General features: G+C 39.9%; 2 protein-coding genes across 3 annotated transcripts in view; one reads left to right on the top strand and one right to left on the bottom strand.

Moving 5' to 3' along the window:
- Positions 1–21,063, top strand: part of CACNA2D3 (calcium voltage-gated channel auxiliary subunit alpha2delta 3) — a 662,271-nt gene that overhangs the window by 529,241 nt on the left and 111,967 nt on the right. The window lies entirely within an intron of this gene.
- Positions 5,379–20,225, bottom strand: LRTM1 (leucine rich repeat transmembrane protein 1). The gene is given in 4 exon segments (XM_075287920.1): positions 5,379–6,076; positions 12,403–12,790; positions 12,792–13,018; positions 19,574–20,225. Coding segments are annotated over 4 exon segments (1,071 nt in total). The 5' UTR covers positions 19,581–20,225; the 3' UTR covers positions 5,379–5,627.

The following is a 21,063-nucleotide window of genomic DNA, read 5'->3' as shown; positions in this document are numbered from 1 at the left end:
TTGGGAGTGGACACAGACGGAGAAGATTCCATCTTCATCCATCAATCTACTACTGTAATCTTCATAATATTCATAATTATCAAGTAGAATAGCAACATAACAACTGGGCCTATTCTCATTGAGATGATCCTTAAAATTGTGATCCTAATTTTAGGTAGTGTAAGTAGTTTTCCATTTAGCCATGGTATCTGCATTGATCTTTACATAGTAGGGTTTCCTAGGACTTATTAGTTGATGACCCATCCTAAGCGTAGGTCATCTATTAAAGATTGGTGGGGGGTCTGACACTTGGTGCCCCTGAGGATCAGATGTTGGAAATGGCAATGGTTCTGCCTCATCTTCAAATGCCATGTGACATGAAATTTATTCGTCAAATTTCTTGTTCACTGAAGTGAATGGGCTGAGTTGTGGTTCCAAGTATGGCCACTATAGAAATGTACGGCCTGTGCTTGGTAAGTAGAGTAGCTGACTGGTGGAGGTTCCACGTATTGGACCTCCACCAATGAATCCTATTCTAAGTATAGGGCATCATATATGAAGTCTTCAAAACCCCTTTTTGCATTACTATATGTTTGTATGGTATCTTGGTGGTAATGGGACTAGAATAGCTTGTAAATACCCTAAACATGAGTCTTCTACGATAGTTTGGTTTGATATTCATATTTGGATGTCTGATATACTGAAGTAAGTAATGTACTATACAAGTTCAATGCATCATGTGTCGCAATACCGACCTGTAACCCCTACTGTGTTTGTGGAGGATCCATTTAAGACACAGACAAAACACCGGCATCTTCTTTTGACCTTGTGTGAGTCTGTTTAAGTCCTTGCTTTGTATTGCATGATGGTGGCATCTGTCTGAAGTGTCTGGAATGACTTGCAGTAGCTGAGGCATTTTACTGGAGCAGCTCCACTTCTTTTGTGTCCTGCACAGCTGAGTTCCTCCATATGAGAGCGTCTCCAGAGGTCATTAATCTCTGTCAGTTGTGGATGGTTGCGCAGTACACACTGTGCAGGTGGACCACTCCGCATGTCCTATACTGCTGATCCACAGTCTGAGGAGCTTTCATTCTGCTATGATATGTGTTCAGATCCCTCTGTCATTGAGTTTCTACATGGAATTTGAGTATATATATATATATATATATATATATATATATATATATATATATATATATACAGTCCTATGAAAAAGTTTGGGCACCCCTATTAATCTTAATCATTTTTAGTTCTAAATATTTTGGTGTTTGCAACAGCCATTTCAGTTTGATATATCTAATAACTGATGGACACAGTAATATTTCAGGATTGAAATGAGGTTTATTGTACTAACAGAAAATGCGCAATATGCATTAAACCAAAATTTGACCGGTGCAAAAATATGGGCACCTCAACAGAAAAGTGACATTAATATTTAGTACATCCTCCTTTTGCAAAGATAACAGCCTCTAGTCGCTTCCTGTAGCTGGATCCTGGATGAAGGTATTTTGGACCATTTCTTTCTACAAAACAATTCAAGTTCAGTTAAGTTTGATGGTCGCCGAACATGGACAGCCCGCTCTCAAATGATCTGAAAACAAAGATTGTTCAACATAGTTGTTCAGGGGAAGGATACAAAAAGTTGTCTCAGAGATTTAACCTGTCAGTTTCCACTGTGAGGAACATAGTAAGGAAATGGAAGACCACAGGGACAGTTCTTGTTAAGCCCAGAAGTGGCAGGCCAAGAAAAATATCAGAAAGGCAGAGAAGAAGAATGGTGAGAACAGTCAAGGACAATCCACAGACCACCTCCAAAGAGCTGCAGCATCATCTTGCTGCAGATGGTGTCACTGTGCATCGGTCAACTATACAGCGCACTTTGCACAAATAGAAGCTGTATGGGAGAGTGATGAGAAAGAAGCCGTTTCTGCACGTACGCCACAAATAGAGTTGCCTGAGGTATCAAAAAGCACATTTGGACAAGACAGCTTCATTTTGGAAACAAAAATTGAGTTGTTTGGTTATAAAAAAAGGCGTTATGCATGGCGTCCAAAAAGAAACAGCATTCCAAGAAAAACACATGCTACCCACTGTAAAATTTGGTGGAGGTTCCATCATGCTTTGGGGCTGTGTGGCCAATGCCGGCACCGGGAATCTTGTTAAAGTTGAGGGTCGCATGGATTCCACTCAGTATCAGCAGATTCTTGAGAATAATGTTCAAGAATCAGTGACGAAATTGAAGTTACGCCGGGGATGGATATTTCAGCAACACAATGATCCAAAACACTGCTCCAAATCCTCAGGCATTCATGCAGAGGAACAATTACAATGTTCTGGAATGGCCATCCCAGTCCCCAGACCTGAATATCATTGAACATCTGTGGGATGATTTGAAGCGGGCTGTCCATGCTCGGCGACCATCTAACTTAACTGAACTTGAATTGTTTGTCCAAAATACCTTTATCCAGGATCCAGGAACTGATTAAAAGCTACAGGAAGCGACTAGAGGCTGTTATCTTTGCAAAAGGAGGATCTACTAAATATTAATGTCACTTTTCTGTTGAGGTGCCCATACTTTTGCACCGGTCAAATTTTGGTTTAATGCATATTGCACATTTTCTGTTAGTACAATAAACCTCATTTCAATCCTGAAATATTACTGTGTCCATCAGTTATTAGATATATCAAACTGAAATGGCTGTTGCAAATACCAAAATATTTAGAACTAAAAATGATTAAGATTAATAGGGGTGCCCAAACTTTTTCATAGGACTGTATATATATATATATATATATATATATATATATATATATATATATATAATTATTTATATATGTTTAATTTCCTAGCAAAAGATGTCCCACCCCAGAGGTTGGCTGCTCTTTTCTATAAACAATTCCTTACCCAACCACATTGCAATTTAGCTTAATTCATGTAGCTCAGCTGCAATACCAAGTACAAGCTATGGACAGGTATGGTGCTGTTTCTGAAAGAAAGCAGCCATGTTTTAGAGTCCTGGACCATCCCTTTAACTATCAAAATAGCAACCTGTGCATGAATCCTGGATGGCAGTGCATGGAGTGATATTCTCTGCCAGAACATAAAACCCTCCTAGCCGGAGTAGATCTGAGCTGTGTCCTGCCTGTACCAGTATTTGGCAAGCCATAAGAAGATCCAGCCCTCCTATGAAACCCCATCAGTCTGACAGTACCCGCCCACTTTTCAGAAAACTGCTGCGGATTGCAGAAAATAGTCAAGAATTGTAATCTTTGTGCAAAAATTTGCAATTTGTTTCCATCAGTCATATAGGATGATAAATTTCCCCATAATCTTTCGATTTTTATTGTGTTCCCTTAAAAACTGTCAATAAATAGTAACTTAATTCTGTATTTTCATGGAAATTAGTGTTAATATATATATATATATATATATATATATATATACATAAAATCATATTATATAGAAATATATCATAGTATAATTATACAACCATATATACTTGAGTATAAGCCGAGTTTTTCAGCACAGTTTTTGTGCTGTCATGCCCCCCTGGGCTTATACTCAGGTCAAGCAATATAAAATTTATTTATTTATTTATTTTTATTTTTTTTTTTTTATTTTTTTTTTTTGGGGGGGCTCTATGACCAGCTGCAATAGTAATGTATAGAATCTCCCATAAAATAGTGAAAAGAAAAGACGCTTTAAAAATAATAGAATAAAAAAATAGAATAAATAAAAGTTGTAAATCACTCCTTAACCTATAATAGATATAAAAGTAGAAAATGACTGTGACACACACACACATTAGGGATCCCTGTGTCTGAAAGTGCCCGGTCTACTGAATATAGGGGATCTGCAGTGCTCCTGTTCCGTCAGGAAGGGGTTAATAGGAGCACTGCACATACCCTATGTTCAGCCAGGCTGAATTCCAAGTGGGGGAAAAAAAAACAGTCCTCAAGCTCAGGGAAGGGGCAGACAGACAACCAAAACACCCCCTCCCCTTCCCCAGCATCCAGCAACTACTGCACCCAAAAACTCCAACGATTTTAATTTTTGAAATTTTCCAGTAGCTGCTGCATTTCCCCCCCTCAGCTTATACTTGTCAATAGGTTTTTGTGGTAAAATTAGGGGCTCTGGCTTATATTCGGGTCGGCTTATACTCGAGTATATACGGTATATTATTGCAAGCCTATTAAACAATATATCCCAGTACTTTAGAAGTTATTAAGTTTCCACCACTAAATATAGTTCCTGTCTTCAATCTAATTCGTCCAAAATCTGCTTCTTTTCCTGTTATACCTTTTAGGGTATTTGGGGCCCTTTTAGTTAAAAGTTAAAAGACAATGGGGGAAATTTAGTAACCCCTTTATGCCAGTTTTCTGGTGTAGATGGGTGATTTTATGGCACACTTTTGGCACAAGGTAAATGTCGATGGGAGGAGCGTTTGTGAGCCAGGGCAAGGACATCAGTTTATTAGAATTAGAATTCAGTTTTTTAACTAAGTACACGTAGGAATAGCATTAAGAATGGCTAATCTTCTCTTACCTTTATTATTCTGATCCACACCGCCGTTCCTGAGAAATATCTTCTTTCTTCCATATGTAAATGAGTTTTCAGACACTGTTCGAAAACTCTCCAGTGGCGCCTCCATTTTCTCCTCTGGATCACCTCTTCTCCCACGTCACCTTCGCGTCTTCATCCAAAAGCACCTACTGCACATGTCCCGTTCGGCCACAGGAAAATGGCCAACTGTGCCAACTGCACATGTCCATCGGCCAATTTCCTGTGGCTGACGGACATGCACAGTAGGCGCTTTTGAATGAAGACGCGGAAGAAGAGGTGGTCTGAAGAAGAAGACAGAGGCATTGCTGGAGAGTTGTCAAAGATCACAGGGCATGTCCCCTGTGCTGTCTGAAAACTCATTTACGTATGGAAGAAAGAAACTATTTCTCAGGAATGGCGGTGCAGATCAGAATAATAAAGGTAAGTGAAGGATAGCCTTTCTTAATGCTATTCCTATGTGTACTTAGTTAAAAAAAGGGCATATAGCATATGAAATACCAATTTTAATAAGTCTACCCCCCTCATTCTCGCTGTCTGCAGCCACCACTGGAGGAGACTTAGGAGCAAACTGTCCTATTAGTGAGTTCAACACATTAACACGTCTTACAAGTGAAGTATTGAAATTTCCATTAGTGGTGGCTGCAGGGACCATCATTTTGCTACTTGACTCTATGACCGTACAGTGGATTTGGAGCTCTGTATCACATAAGAAACATAGCAAAAAACTAATCAGCAAGTGAATTTTAACCTTAAAAACAGCATCATGTTGAAAAGTGGAAATTCCCTTTAAATAAATGAAACCCTTATTTTCACAATTCTTTTTGTAATTGAGCCTTCCAGTGCGTCCAGTAGGAAAAGTTATGTTATAATTCAATGATTGGTTGGATTCTAATGACTTTAATAAGTTCATGTCCAGGTCATAGATACACTTAATAGCTATTCCTTTCTTATGGTTTTGGATAGGGAAGCACACTTATGGTCTAAGATACAAGAGTACTTGAAAATCAGAATAAACTGTATAGTCATAGGAGATAAATAATATGTTAAAAGTGGAGAACGGTGGAAAAAGTAGATGCTCTGCAGCTCAGGCCAATGAACTATCAAGAGGTTCCTTCTCCTCAGGGCTGCCATGTTCTGTGGTAGAAGCCATTCTTTCCACTTCTTTGAGCTCCTTATGATATTTTGCCATAATTGCTGCATAGGCGCATCCATATACGGCAGCTGCCAGCATCATCAGACATACAATTCCACATACAACACCAGTAATAACCACTGTGGCTATGGCATGCCTCAAGTTGGCCGGTCTAGGCTTTGGTTTTGGTTCACATTCAGGATGGCCACCCTCCGTATGATCCCCATGATATCCATGTCGTCCATTATTCCTATGCTCTGGACTGTGCTGGTGGATATTGGCCATTGGGAATGAAGTGGTGAGTGGAGGACAACTTTTATACAACTCAAATGGGATTTTGAGAAGATGATTTCCTTTACGATTCTCTGGGCCGGTGCAGATCAACTCATCGATAATACCCCCTAAAAACAGGAAAGAATAGAACAGGTTAATAAAGGGTTAGAACAGGGAGATAGGGTATTAAGTTTAGATGAGGATATACTTTAAAGGCTATATTCACACAATGGAGTCAAATCTACCCTGTATACTCCATTGCCGAAATCTGAAGCTGACCCTATTCGTACTGTCGTGGCATTAGCCATATTGTCATTCGGTGAGGCTATAACCTGCCACCTTCCTTGGCACCATGAATGTGAAAAGGTTGGGGTAGCCCAATTGAGATGCATGGGTTATGGACCTTACATGGATTTTGGCACAAAAATTGAAAAATCAGTTGTGCGAACAAAGTCATTAAAAAAAAATTCTAAATGGTCCCAAAAAGATTTGGATGATTTTTTTTTGTTAAAAGGGTTCTTGACAATAATAACATTACAGAGTGAGCGACTGTGACCATTCCCATTATCCTGCTATAATCTTTGGGTGTAATTGGCAATGTGTCAAATTTCTCTAGAGCGCCACCATAGGCAGAATCAGGCATTGCACACATAGCAAGCATTTAAATTAAATGTCCTTCCTGTTTAATCCGTGGATGTGCTAGTTTTCGAGAAATATCGGAGTAGCGTGAGGATTATTTTTATGGCTCGTTGACTAATCAATATCCTACGTAGAAAATCAAGCATACAATACTCCTAATTTCTACTATGTTGATATTACATTTTCTAAATCCAGGATTATAATGATGATGATGATGATAACAATATCATTTGTTTCTCTCCTAATTCCAAGTCCATATAATTATAGTTCTCTTATGAATTGGTGACCGGTAAGGATTTAGACCCCTGCATGTCTCTGCATATGAAAAGGATCAGATAATGGGTTATTTGACACAGAGATATAGCCCATAATCTTCTACCTGGCACAGAGAAGAAATATTTTAGGCAGACGTCCTATTTGGACTCCATGCTGTGCATTTTTCGATGGATTTTTGGATCCTGAAATACATTTGGATCGCTGTTTTTTTCATGCAGCTTTTATTTATGGACAGAACCTCCAGAGAAAATAGAGGCCGCTACTGCCAAAAGCCTCCGAAGAACTGGCTTGGTTTTGTAGGCTTTATGCTGCAATTTGTGATACGAGCTTTTAAGAAGAAAAATAATAAAACAACTATATTTTATTGACCAGTTTAGCTGCACCGCAAAAATGTCAATTGTGAATTGAGGAAATAGAATATGTACAATTTGTGACAGTAAAAGAATTATATGGCCCTATTTCTGCATTTGTTTCTAGAAGTTTAGATTTGTTTCCTTATTAGACTTTAGAACTTTTGCATATTTGTAAGGAAGTTTCGATAGAAGGCATCCAAGCACTGAGATCCCCACCGACCGCTCAACCAAAGGGGTTATGACTCCATACAGGATGCTGGAAAAAGAAATGTCCTGCTCAGTCCTGCCGTAGATTCCATGGCTGATTCATATGCAGGATCCACGGAGGCTCAGTCTAAGTAGCCACCATGGAGCACATTTATCAATAATCTTAAACTATGCTCTGTCCAAAATGACAAATCCTGTTCATAGTTTTAGGCCCGGTCCACATCTGTGTTTGATAGTCTGTTCAGGGAGTCTGCATGGGGATGGATTACTGAACACATTGAAAAGCGGTGAGCAAGGAAAGCACACAGACCCCATAGACTATAATGGGGTCTGTGTGCTTTCTACGCGATCTCCGTACGAGTCATGCGGACAGGAAAGTAGATCATGAGGTACACCGAACACCGCAGAGAGAGCACACGGACCCCATTATAGTCTATGGTGTCCATGTGCTTTCAGAAGCTCACCGCTTGCCAATGCATTCAGTATTCTGCTTGGTGGGGTCCCCACGTGGATTACCGAACGTAGATGTGAACCAGGCCTTAGACTTACTTATAAATCTGTTATACGGATATTCATAAATCTGTTTCACTTTCCGACATGCCAAAAATCTGGCCCACTTTCTCATACACCAAAATTATGTCTCATTTTACTGCTCCGACAAATCTAAAAATCAGTCTTTAGGGTCTATTCACACGGAGTAACATGCTGCGTGACCTGGCACGTAAACGGCGTGTGAGATTTTGAGCGCCGTAAAAGCTCCCATTGATCTCAATGGGATCCTGGATCGTATACGCCGCGTTGAAATCAATGGGAGCATTTACGGCACGCAAAGTATCACACGCCGTATACGTGCCACATCACTCGGCACGTTACTCCGTGTGAAGGGACCCTTATTGTGCCTAAAACTGTTTCCATTGCCTGTGCACCAAAATTCTGTCTCAATTGAATCTCCAAATAAGTTTACACTGTTTTGTACTTGGTCTACAAAAATCTGCACCGTATTCGTACTTTTCAATTTCCTAAAAGTGTTGCAAATTTAGACACTTTTATACCACTCCCATTAAAAAATGTTGAGAGAGTCATATTTGTCTGTTCTTTATGGCCTACAATACTCATAAATATATCCTAAATGCTGTGCACTATAATATTGGGTGCAAATGTAGGCAGAAAAGTATCAGACTATTGATAAATACTCCCCATTGGGTCTGGGGTTTATCAGTGAGCAAAGCTGAAGCTCTTCTTTGGTTTTCCATTGCGTGATGCAAGGGGTTGGAATTTGTAGAGGACCACCTCAATATCCTCTTCACTTTCTGGCACGTGAACCCAGCCTGAAGACGTTTCCTCACCCTGAGATCACCTTTATTGAATGACGCCAGCTTCTGAAATCTATGGCAATCAGCTGTTATCACTAGTAAAGTGATCAATGTATCACAGAACTGAAAATCCAAGCGTTATTAGATTTTATTAGTAGGGCCAGTTGACGATTATACTCTCCTTATTATGGCTGATATCCATACATAAAGATGTATAGTGACTAGAGATGAGCGAACAGTAAAATGTTCGAGGTTCGATATTCGTTTTGAGTAGCCCCTCAATATTCGACTACTCGAATCGAATATCGAACCCTATTATAGTCTATGGGGGGAAAATGCTCGTTTCAGGGGTAGGCAACATTCGATCAAATTATACTTACCAAGTCCACGAGTGAGGGTCGGGCTGGATCCTCCGTGAAGTCTTCTCCGTGCAGCGTCCCCGCGGCATCTTCCAGCTTTGAATTCACTCTGCCAGGCATCGGGCCTGCGCAGAGCTGACTGCGCATGCCCGCAGTCGGCTCTGCCCAGGCCCGATGCCTGGCAGAGTGAATGAAGAGCCGGAAGACGCCACGGGGAATCTGCACGGAGAAGACTTCTAAAGGTAGGAGAATAACCAGCATTGATTGGCCGACTGTATAGCATTCAGCCAATCAATGCACCAATAACCACATAATATATCATACAATTAAAAAACATACCCTTCGTAAAGGAATTTTTTCTGATGGGTCAAATTAATTCAACTTTGAATGGAAGATTACTTTGTCTTGGCTATATAATAATATCTATACACCTTCAGAAAACATGTCCTAGGGTCATCTGTGCTTTGGAGGTTTATTAATAGCTTTCTAACATATGACACTGCGGTATTACGCGTATAGTAGGTGTACTTGCCCTTTAAGCACATGCAAGACTCAATGACAGAAGAGGACTTTGCAGTATAAAGTTTCAAGATCCAAGTGAAAAGTTGGCCCCAGGAGAGTTTCTAGTGAAGCTTCCATTCATACTAAGTAGATTTACATTTCATATTGATGCAGATAGATGTCTAGTCATGTGTTTGGAGGCAGACCATGGCGGCTACCATTGTGCAATAGTTTAACCAGACTCTAGGACATGTGGACTCAAGCTGAGGCTTTCACGTAGAAAAATGAAGAGAAAAATATTGGCTGGGACGAATAAAATCTAAAATAAATTATTAATCCTTGCAAATGTTAATATGAAGCATGGGAATGGCAGACGAGGAGTCTGGATGTCTTCTGGTTCGTGTAGTTATACAACATGGGAAGTCCTAACAATTCCCCAAGGGCGTTCATCCTGCCATGTCTAAGCCCTTATCATTTTTTATGTCATGTTACTGACTGTCGTCTTACATAGCTTCAGCGCAAGTTATACATTGTCCAGAGACGTCTTCTGACATCAGCCGTGAGGTTGTAATGTCAAAAACAGGCAAAGTGAATAATCGAAAGATGAAATTGTATGAATTCTGGCACATAGCTAGAAAGCACACAAGTGGAGGCGCTAATGAAATACTGGCGTCGAGCAAGGGATGACGCAACCTAGAGGCAGACCATACAGTAGATATGGGACCATTGGAGAACCTAGGGCTGGCCCTGTTTGGCCTCAATCTCTTTGAATATGTATTATGTTAGCAAACAAGGGAGTGGGAAGTTGACCCAAAGGTCATGGAAGAAGTAAATATAAATGTATCATCAATAGCATAATTTCTCTATATCGGGAATGACTGACCAAGTCATATTTAGGTACCTCCACTATAGAAGCATCGAAGAACATGTCATAGTCCCTCCCTGGCCTCACCTCCAAAACCAACCAAAGCTTGGTATAGGAACTATGGAATTACCACATACAAAAGTGGGCAGCTGTGGGTGTTTCTGGGGTGGAGACCCAATTTTCATTTCAAGGAATGGCCCTCAGCCTAATACTATACATGAAGGACAGGTCCACTAGAACAGCATTCTCTGATCCATTAAGAGGGATCACAAGAGATGCTGTGTAATCCATCTGAAGTGGAGATTGGAGGATTGGTCATGTTGAAATCCAGTATGTCCAACCTTTCTTTCAGGAAACATATTAGGGTATGTTCACACGGATTTTTTTGCTGGCAGATTTTGATGCAGAATCCGCCTCAAAATCCTCCAATCAATGGGAGTCACTCGCATATTTTTCTGCTAGCGTTTTTTTTTCAGCTAGTGAGAAATGAAGCGGCATTCCCTATCTTCACACGGATTCTGTGTCTGAGTCAGCCGTGGCGTCCGCGACTTGAGACTCGCTCCTGATTAGGCCCATTCATCCGGGCCTAATCAGGAGCGGGATGCCGCGATGGGATGCCAGTGCACTGCATCGGCATCCCGTTGCGGCTAGCCACGTGAAAAAGTCAAACTAATCCTTAGATGGCTAACCAGTCCTATCAAATTCATCAGGTTTGGCTGACATTAAGATTGTTTTCTTCAATCCAGGAATCTAGTTTTTATGGAATTAGTGTTTTAGGAGTCACATACAAGTCACTTGAACACCACACGAGGCTCCTGAGTCATTCTGTGGTAACAATGGCTCTATACTACAGTATTATGTATCATGTACACTCACTCAGCCATAAGGGCTGACAGGAGATATGAACTGGCCAAAATACCCGAACTAAATGATAGAACCATAATTGTGTTCATTGTGAGTTTCTTTGCCTCAAGTCAGGATTTGATGCAATGGAACAGATGTAAGTTTACAACCTCTCTGGTCCCCATACTATGTGATATTGATACTTCTGCTGAGCTCATGAAGGTGGACATTGATATACTCTACCTAATACAAGTAGCTTGCCAGCTTTCCTTACCTTAATTTATTTGTTTGGAGAAGACCCTGTTGACTTCTGTGGGGGAGTTTTCTAGAAATACTCTGTGACCTCTGCAGAGGTCATTGCACAGAGTGGGAGTAGACAATCTGTGACATTAGCTATGGTAAATTCTGCATCTTATTTATATGTACATGATGGCTGTTATCACTATTATCATCGGTGTGCTGATAAGTGTTGCAAAGAAATGTGTTACAGAAAACAGGTCTCAGCACATTATTTGGCTTTGTGGCCGGAGTGTGAACTTCAGGATTTTTAGATATTTTTTTTAAGATAAAAGTTTTGTTTAGCATAAAACTTAAATATATATATATATATATATATATATATATATATATATATATATATATATATATATATTGCATTTTGATATATTCCCATATCCTGAGGGTTAATTTTTGGAATGAAGCCACAAGAAACAAATATCCGTAACAGCCTGGTGTTTAAGCATACCCTGAGAAATAATAGAAGTAATTCAATCTTAGAAAAAAGTATTGAAAAATGCAATTAAGTATTTGGCTGATGAGCTGTGAAAATATGATGTTTGCAGAATTTGAGACTACTGTTCCTTACACTCTGACATCTGTATACAGTAACAGATCATTTACAATCATGTGTAAAATGAAGGAAGTGGATTTTAGCTAAAACCCTTTTCTCACTCTTAAATTGACCTCCGGCGATGACAGTAATAACATTTCTGTATTAATAGGACAGACTACATGTGGTCGGACCGTGAGGACTGTTGTATTACATTTTCCATTGTGCTACTAGTATTGGTATGTGTGTGTTTTTTTTTGTCTACTGACCTTTGTATAAAAAGTTTTCCAGCCAAAGCTTTAGACCTAAAACGGGACAATTGCATTGCCATGGGTTGGATTTCGCAAGCAAGACTTTAAGATTTGTGAACGTCTCCAGGACCATCCGGTCAACTCCTTGTAGGTGGTTGTTTTTCAGTCCAAGGAAAGTCAGGTTTCGAGTGTTGTTTCCTAAGGACTCTGGCAAAGTGCTAATATTGTTAAAAGACAAATCCAGTTCCTTTAGAGCAAGTAGAGGCGTGAAAACCTGTCCTTCAAGATAATGGATGGCGTTGTTGGTCAGATTTAGGATCTGGAGAGAACGTAGGTAGTGGAAGGCATATGGTGGCACTCTTGAAATAGAGTTGTTAGATAAGTCTAGAGTTGTTAGATAAGTCTAGAATTTTGAGGCCAGGAACATTGACAAAAGACGTGTAGTTGATGACTCGGATTTGGTTACCCTGTAAGTAGAGAACTTGAGTCTGTGTTGGAAAATGACTTGGAACATCCAATAGTCCTCTGTAGCTACAGTCAACCGTCCTTGAAGAAGGCTGACACATGCAGATCTCAGGACATCCCAAGGAGGCATGGAACACCAGAAGAAGACATGAGGCGATTAGCAGTCCACCTAATAAAGATAGGATTAGAGTCAACAGTTCAGAATAAGAATTTGGTTTGTAATATCCTTTTAAAGATTTCCCCATTAAAATTCTTTACAAAGCATTTAAAGAGGTTTTCTGGTTTTAGAAAATCCATTTCAAGTGCCCTATTAGGGAATTATGTGTTAATAGAGGAGGATCGTGTGTTAATAGAGGAGGATCGTACAAACATGAGCCGTATCTATTACTCACAGCAGAAAACAGATGCAAGCCGTGTCCCTCACTCTAGAGAACCCAGCGTGTCCATGAATAAAGTGGGGGATACACTCAGCCGACACCTGCTTCTCCTGACCACCTTGTACACGTGCACACTTGACAATGTGTTCACAATAGGGAGAGAGGAATAAGACATTGTGAGACACCTCTGGCAGCAGCTTATCCCTCAAAACAGAAGGATCAGACATGTCGAAATTCAACATGTGCAACCATTCAGTCCTCTGAACAGGAGCCTAACTTGGGCCTGGGAGCCTAAAGTGCCTTTGTCCAATATGATGAGACCAGTGCTATAAAGTTGAGAGGCTTTGGTACAGATTTTGCACTGGAGCCCAAGAACTTCATATTACACCTCTGCCTCCACATAAGATGGTTAAGAAGATAGTGGAAAATATTGGTCTAAGGAGTAACCTTAAGGATACACAATTTGGTCTTAAAGGGCTTGTGGGTGGTTTAGTATCCCAAATCGCCCTGTTTGATTCCCTTTAAGTACAATATAGTAGGACTATGAGATGATCTGGTTGTCAAAAGTTTTATTATATTACAAAAATAATCTGGGACTTTCATATTGATGGTCTATTCTATATCAATACTAGATCAGTGGGGGTGACTATTGATTGGGGTCCCAGCGCTCCTCTGAGTCACATTCACACTCAGTCTTAAACAGCCACAGCATCTTTGCCTGGTACAACTCAGTCCCATCCCTTTAATATTGGGCACAAGTACAGGACTGAATCTGGTAAGCAGTGAAGGGAACAATCATCAAACAGCTAATTGGCAGAGGTGCCAAGGGTTGGACCATCATGGATCTCATACTGAAGACAGAACTTATGGATAATCTGTAGAGGTTAAAGTCTTAAAGACCTCTATAAAGGGATTATCCAGTACTATGGTATTTATTACTGTGGCCTCTTTGTCATTTGTTAAGCACAGTGCCATACATTGTAATGAGGAAATACTTGGTACTGCAACTCTTCCCAAATCTGCAGCATGGGTCATATAATGAATGGATGTGATGTCATTGGCTTGAGAAGAGGAAATGGTGTTCAATATAATAAGCCTGGAAAACCCCTTTAAGGCTCTGTGATCCATGGAGGTCCCAGGTATCAAACCACTACTAATCACTAAGAATATGCCATCAATTAAAAACCCCTTTAAATGAATTTAAGATGGAACATGATGTAGCAAACAATAGTTTACTTCTTGTAATATGGGAAGTCGAGTATCACAATGTGCTACCCAAGATAGGTATACTATCTAAACTGGTTTATCACAATGTACAGGTGAAGGAAAAGACTAATCCAGCTCTGCTACATCTCTGTATTATGTTTCCAGTATCTGCACACATGCCTAATCCCCAGTACCCTCCGATAGTCTCATGTGTCAAGAGCTGATGCACAGTCAAAAGCAAAGAGCAGTCTCTAAAAAGCCTCACAAAGGGAAACCCTTCCCTAAAGTCCTGTCTGGCAAACACTAAAGGACAAGAGATCCTGGACTGATATGAAGCCTGCAGAGCCGTATAGTACTTTCCCCGCACCCGCTGACATCTGAACAATGCGACTCAATGCAGTCACCCTTATATTTAATAACTCTGTTTGATCACCTGCGTATCACGGCCGGCATTGTTAATCTGTCTGTCCTCTGTTCATCGCAGTCAACCTTTATGCACTTACAGACCTGCAGCTTTGTTTTTCTTATTTTCTATAGGACTTGTACAGATGTTGATGTTTAAAGCATTTTTTCAGGGTGGAAAATTAAAGGGGTTGTCCAGGATTTGGAGCTAATTCAGGGGCAGATGTAGGAGGTGCAAAAAAACAAAAAAAAAAAAGACATACCCACTATTTCCACCTCTCCATTGACCCATTTCAGTTCCCTTTCCTTCCTGTTCCGGGACTCTCATGCCAGAGGCGAAGTAGCTCACATGACCATTGACATCTTCAACTGTTTTTGGTGGCCATGAGAGCCTTTCTACTTCTGGCCAGTGTGTACTGACATATGAGAGAAATGGGATTGAAACGGTACAACAGAATACCGGGGATAGGTGAGTCTTTTTTTGTTGTTTATTATGCACCCTTCCAAGGCACTCCGAAGTTTGTTCCAAATCTTGGAAACACCTAAAAATAAGTGAGTTATTCCAGAAATAACTGATCAGACTAGCATAGATTCCATTCTGGCACAAGCGTGTGCATCTATCTAATCAAGATACAGGAGCATCATGCTTGCACCTGCTGGGCACTTTATTGAAACTGGTGTACATAATGGTAGTCTAAATCTGCCACATTGCCCTTCTGTACATTTCGTTCTGGTCCACACAGGTGTGTCCTGACCAACCTTGACTAAAACCAGTTTTGTGATACTCTCTTCATTAGACATCTTTCTTATATATACAAGTACTAGAGGTGGGAGAACTGACTCCTAGATGAGTTCAACCTGAATATTACAAATTGTTCATTTTTTGTGAAATCAAACAAATAGAAATTTGTCTCGGGTGAACTAAAATGCCCACTCCAGACCCCAGATATATATGTATGATAGGTGGAGGTCCAGAGGAGGTGAAAACAATAAGAAAAAAAGTTAGGCCAAAGTTATCTTCCATTATTACTACTACTTCCCTTATGCTCTCCTGGTGACATCATGCGCTGGGGTCACCGCTAAGGTCTGTGATTAGGCTATCAGCAGTCACATGGACACGCTGGGCATGTAATGACACTCGGCATTGCCATATCACTGCTGAGCCCCAATCACAGGACTCAGAAGTGGCCCCAGACGTATAAGGAGATGGAAAGGGAGCGCCAAACAACACAAGAATGACCAAAATTGGTAAGGGTAGGTGAGTTTGAATTTTTTTTTTTTACACCTCCTTGAGCCTCCACAGAGTATAATAATGTCATTTTCACTTTGGCCTAACTTCATTTTTGCCTTAGGGAGCTAGAAATCAGATAGAAAGGTTCCTAGTAGCCCTTACAGTGTTATACACTATGTTTTATAGATATGTTCCTAGAAGACCTGACAGTGTTCTACACTATGTTTTATAGATAGGTTCCTAGGAGCCCTGACAGTGTTATACACTATGTTTTATAGATAGGTTCCTAGGAGCCCTGACAGTGTTATACACTATGTTTTATAGATAGGTTCCTAGGAGCCCTGACAGTGGTCTACACTATGTTGTATAGATAGGTTCCTAGGAGCCCTGACAGTGTTCTATACTATGTTTTATAGATAGGTTCCTAGGAGCCCTGACAGTGTTATACTCTGTTTTATACATAGGTTCCTAGGAGCCCTAAGAGTGTTCATCACTATGTTTTAAGCCAATTTAAGGTGTTATTTGTAATAAACTTGTCCCCTAAACAAATTTTGAACCTGAACTCAAAATGAAATGAATTCTGAGAGATTCGTCCCTCTGTAGCCACCACCCAGTGGTTACGACTGATGTGAATCGCAGCCACCAAGTAGTGGCTGTTATGTACATTTACAAGGGTTGTTCTAGCAGGTTGGGCTATTGTATTGTATTTATTTCAGGACAAATTGGAGTCTTTATCCTAATTCAGGTAAAGGTAAGGGTGGACATGTGTATGTCTGTAGAATTACATACCAAAGAAAAAGTTTACACTCTCAAAGTTCTTAAGTAAGTCAATCCAAGGTCTGTCACTCCAAGTCATTCTCCCGGAGATTTAATTGAAAGAGATTTTCCTAGCGTTCATTCATGATCGGTGTCACAGATATCTCTTTATCTCCTGGCCAACTTTGCTTTCACAGTACTTGGACTTGTCCTTTATCTACTGTTAAAACATTTGTCAGGAGGAATTGTTAAAATGATAAATGAGGTCACAAGATCACAAAGTGATATTCAATCCCTTAAAGTTTGACCTACACCCAAGGTCCCTGACTGTGATTAAGATATCTGGAACTTAAGAAAATACTCTATTGTTCACGGATTTGCTTTTTCCTCTGTCAAGCAGATGGGAAGTCTTCACCTATTTTTTTATGGCTCCCAGGACAGAACAAAATAATTACACTACATTGTGTGATGTCAATTTTTTTGCGATGCAAAAATATGGAAAAGTCAAAAGAATCCTCAATTTAATAAGTTTTAGAGAGATATTTTTGAATGAATTTTTTAAAATGTTTTACCTTTTTTGCAACCTGTATATTAGTTGTGCATTTTTAGAATTTGGATTGTGAATAAATAGCAATGATTGTAAAAAGTTTATTGGCTTCTAATATTTCACAGATTTGTCAGCTTAATATGATGCCATATTTTGATAGCAGCACATTATAGGTATAGGCCTGTACTACTAGTAGCCAAAATAATACAAAAAATGATGGGGAAGATTTATGAAGATCGGTGTTTTCAATGTCCAACTTCATATCTCTTGTGCTGGTGGAGGGTGCTGGGTCCGTGATAATATATCTTATTGGGGCTGGTGACCCTCCCCAGAGTTTTACCCTAGGCTCAGTGCCGCATATATGGGCCCTTGATAATACACAGGTGTGTATAGGGCCTTAGAAATGACCGCTAGCCATGAAAAACACGACTTGCACACAGTCGTGTGCATAGAGCCTTATGATGAAAATTGGTCTTCCGATGCTGTACAAGTAAGAAAACATAGTTATTAGTAAAAATCTAAACAGTCACTGACTCCCTCCTTCTATCCTTGGGCGTTCTCTTATAATGTCCTGTTGGCTGCAAATAGACTAGCGGAAGAAATGTAACTGGGCACTTCATGTTCTTTTACACATTGGCACTAGTTGGTTTGTTGTATGTAAAAAATCTGATCAATTATTAGCTGACCAGCAGAAAGAATCCATTGCAGTCGATTATCCCATGTATATCATCACGTCGTCTTCTGGTGGTAATAAAATGGCAAAAAGGTCATGTAGAAAAAATATCCCAGTGATGCAACAAATGTAGGAGTAATACATGGGACATGACACCGCTTACTACAGTAATGTGTACTACAGTAACTACGGAGTATACCTAAGACTGATTTTATAGCCAAAATATCGCACATGTATGTATGACACTTCTTAAGGACTAAAATACGACCATTTACACCCACTATATGTACATACATTATTTTTGCACTTGAATTGTCCACATCCATAAACAGTAGATAGATAGTTAGATAGATAGATAGATAGATAGATAGATAGATAGATAGATAGATAGATAGATAGATGATAGATAGATAATTTGTACAAAAGAAAAAGGTAGCAGTAAATTGTTGGAAAATTAAGGTACGGTTGCAAGCCTCAGGACACAGGGAATTGGTCATTTATGAATAAAAAATAAGAAACAGGAGACACTCCAACAATTCCAAAAAGCCAACACTTCAGGCAACACAAGGACCTCAAGCAAGTGCAGATAGATAGATAGATAGATAGATAGATAGATAGATAGATAGATAGATAGATAGATAGATAGATAGGAGATAGATGGATGGATGGATGGATAGATAGATAGATAGATAGATAGATAGATAGATAGATAGATAGAATTGATAGACAGAATAGACAGATAGATAGATAGATAGATAGATAGATAGATAGATAGAATTGATATATAGGGTCAGATACTGAAGAGATAAAATTCATAAATAGATAAATTAGATCAAATACAGATAGATAGATAGATAGATAGATTGATATGATAGATAAATAGATAGATAGATAGATAGATAGATAGATAGATAGATAGATAGATAGATAGATAGATATAGATAGATAGGCAACATAGTAGATACGATAGATAGATAGATAGATAGATAGATAGATAGATAGATAGATAGAGTCAGATAAGAAATAGACAGTCAGATACAGAATACATACATTTGATAGTCATGGAATAGATTAAATAGATAGAGTACATAGATAAATACTATAGATAGATAGATAGATAGATAGATAGATAGATAGATAGATAGATAGATAGTACATAGAGCCTAGCTTAGTTCATCAGTTTGACAATATGCGATGTGTTATCTTTTATCAGACAACAGGATTATCTATAAATTTATTTTTATCACAAAAAAACATCTAAGTGACCATTTCAGCTCTGCTACATGAGTATATGTAGTCTGGCACCCTTGCACTATGCGCTCACACGTGTCCATGTGCTCGCGTAGCCTCTACAGATGTCTATACATATGACCTTTCTTACTGCAGTGAACCATATACATATTTTATGAGTTTCTCTGGCTGGGGGCTCTGGGGAGAATTATCTTCTAAATCTCAAGAAAAGTTGTAGGAAATTGCTGTAGGGTTGAGAAATGTTAACACCGGGGATGATTTTTTGTGGATATTTCTCTCACCTTTCATTGCTGAGCGCGCTGTCGGCCCTGTTACCAGGTTTTCTCAAACATGAACTGTAGAAAGAAAAACATTGGGAAAGTTGGGACTTGTCTGCTTATCAATCCATCTTCATTAGAGCCCTTCATGGGAGTGAGTCGCGCTCCTTCTCGTCGCCTCCACACACGCGTCTTGTTGTGAGTTGCCCATCACAAGCACAACTGGCTATTTTTGCATCTCGAAGCCCCCTCATAATATTTTTTTTTCCAGGCACCATCAAAGAGATGTTGTCTTCTTTACTCACTCAACAGGGCCAGGGAGTGACTGACTGTCATGTCACGGTGGACAGCTGTAACAGGCAAATCTCATCCTCAGTCCTAGTCCTTTCTCTGACTTAATCTGCCTGAAAATCGAGGTCATACCATTAAGCTGCCTTTTAATCCTGTGTCGGTTCTGAATTCTTCAGAATTATTGCTCATGCCAGTCATGGCGAGATCAGGTGACAGCGGACGTGTATTCTGGTCACTGAGGCTTACCATTGGAGGCCGTGTGTTTGTGTGTATATCACTAGACATCCATTTGCATGTCGATGACAGAGTTTGACAGGTCAACTTGTTTGCATTACCCCGGGGAACGTTCATTGTGACAAGATCGCATTTGCTGAGCTGACACAAATTTGGGATACGAAAATGGAGTGGATTTTGTCTTCGTTCCTTTTTCAAGAATGGGATTAGCGATTCTTTCCAAGTAGTCACTGACAGATATATATTTAGATTGCACTTGTCTGAGCTCTCATGTGCTTGCCAGGGAAGTTCTTCTATACGTGTGCAGCGTATAGTGAAGTACTCTGGTCTCACGAGTGGTCCGTGCATACCTTCAACTGAGACGTTGTCGCTCAGATTACAAAGGGCAAGGGAAGAGTTAACTTTCGATGAGAGTCACGCTTCTCCCGACACAGCTGCCCTTCAATTCTATTTGCTATTTGTAGTGTATCTAAAATTAACGTGACAAATGAACTCTGCACGCTGCTTCGTGAAATGCACATCAATAAAGATGTCCTCGGGTGAATATATAGGATTCCCGGGCCGATGTGAGGAGAGGATCCATGAAATACGTTCATAGGATCTCTAGGAAAATTTTTTCCAAAACTACGTTTGCAAACTCGATGTATAGTAGGATAATATCTTGGTATCCTACCGGATAGGTGATAGGCGTCTTCAGGAAAGATCAATTGGAGGAATTTGAAGCTGATTTGGAGGTGGATACTACCTCCAAATCAGCACCAAATCCGACCTGAATTTGCTTTCCGTTGTTTTCTATCTGAAGTAGTGGCAGACTCTTAATTTTTCAGGGTGCTGACCTGTTGCGTGAGACTACTGTTGAAGCTCTCATTATCCTTGCCCAGAAGGCACAAGGCCAGAAAGTGAAGAAGAAACTGAGACGGGAGACTACCTCGAATTCCTCTTCACTTTCTGCAATGTGAATGACTCCTTAATGCTCTTGGTCTGACAGT

The sequence above is a fragment of the Leptodactylus fuscus genome, chromosome 9 (genome assembly GCF_031893055.1).
Source record: "Leptodactylus fuscus isolate aLepFus1 chromosome 9, aLepFus1.hap2, whole genome shotgun sequence".
Classification (NCBI taxonomy): domain Eukaryota; kingdom Metazoa; phylum Chordata; class Amphibia; order Anura; family Leptodactylidae; genus Leptodactylus; species Leptodactylus fuscus.
This window is presented reverse-complemented; position numbering and strand designations above follow the sequence as displayed.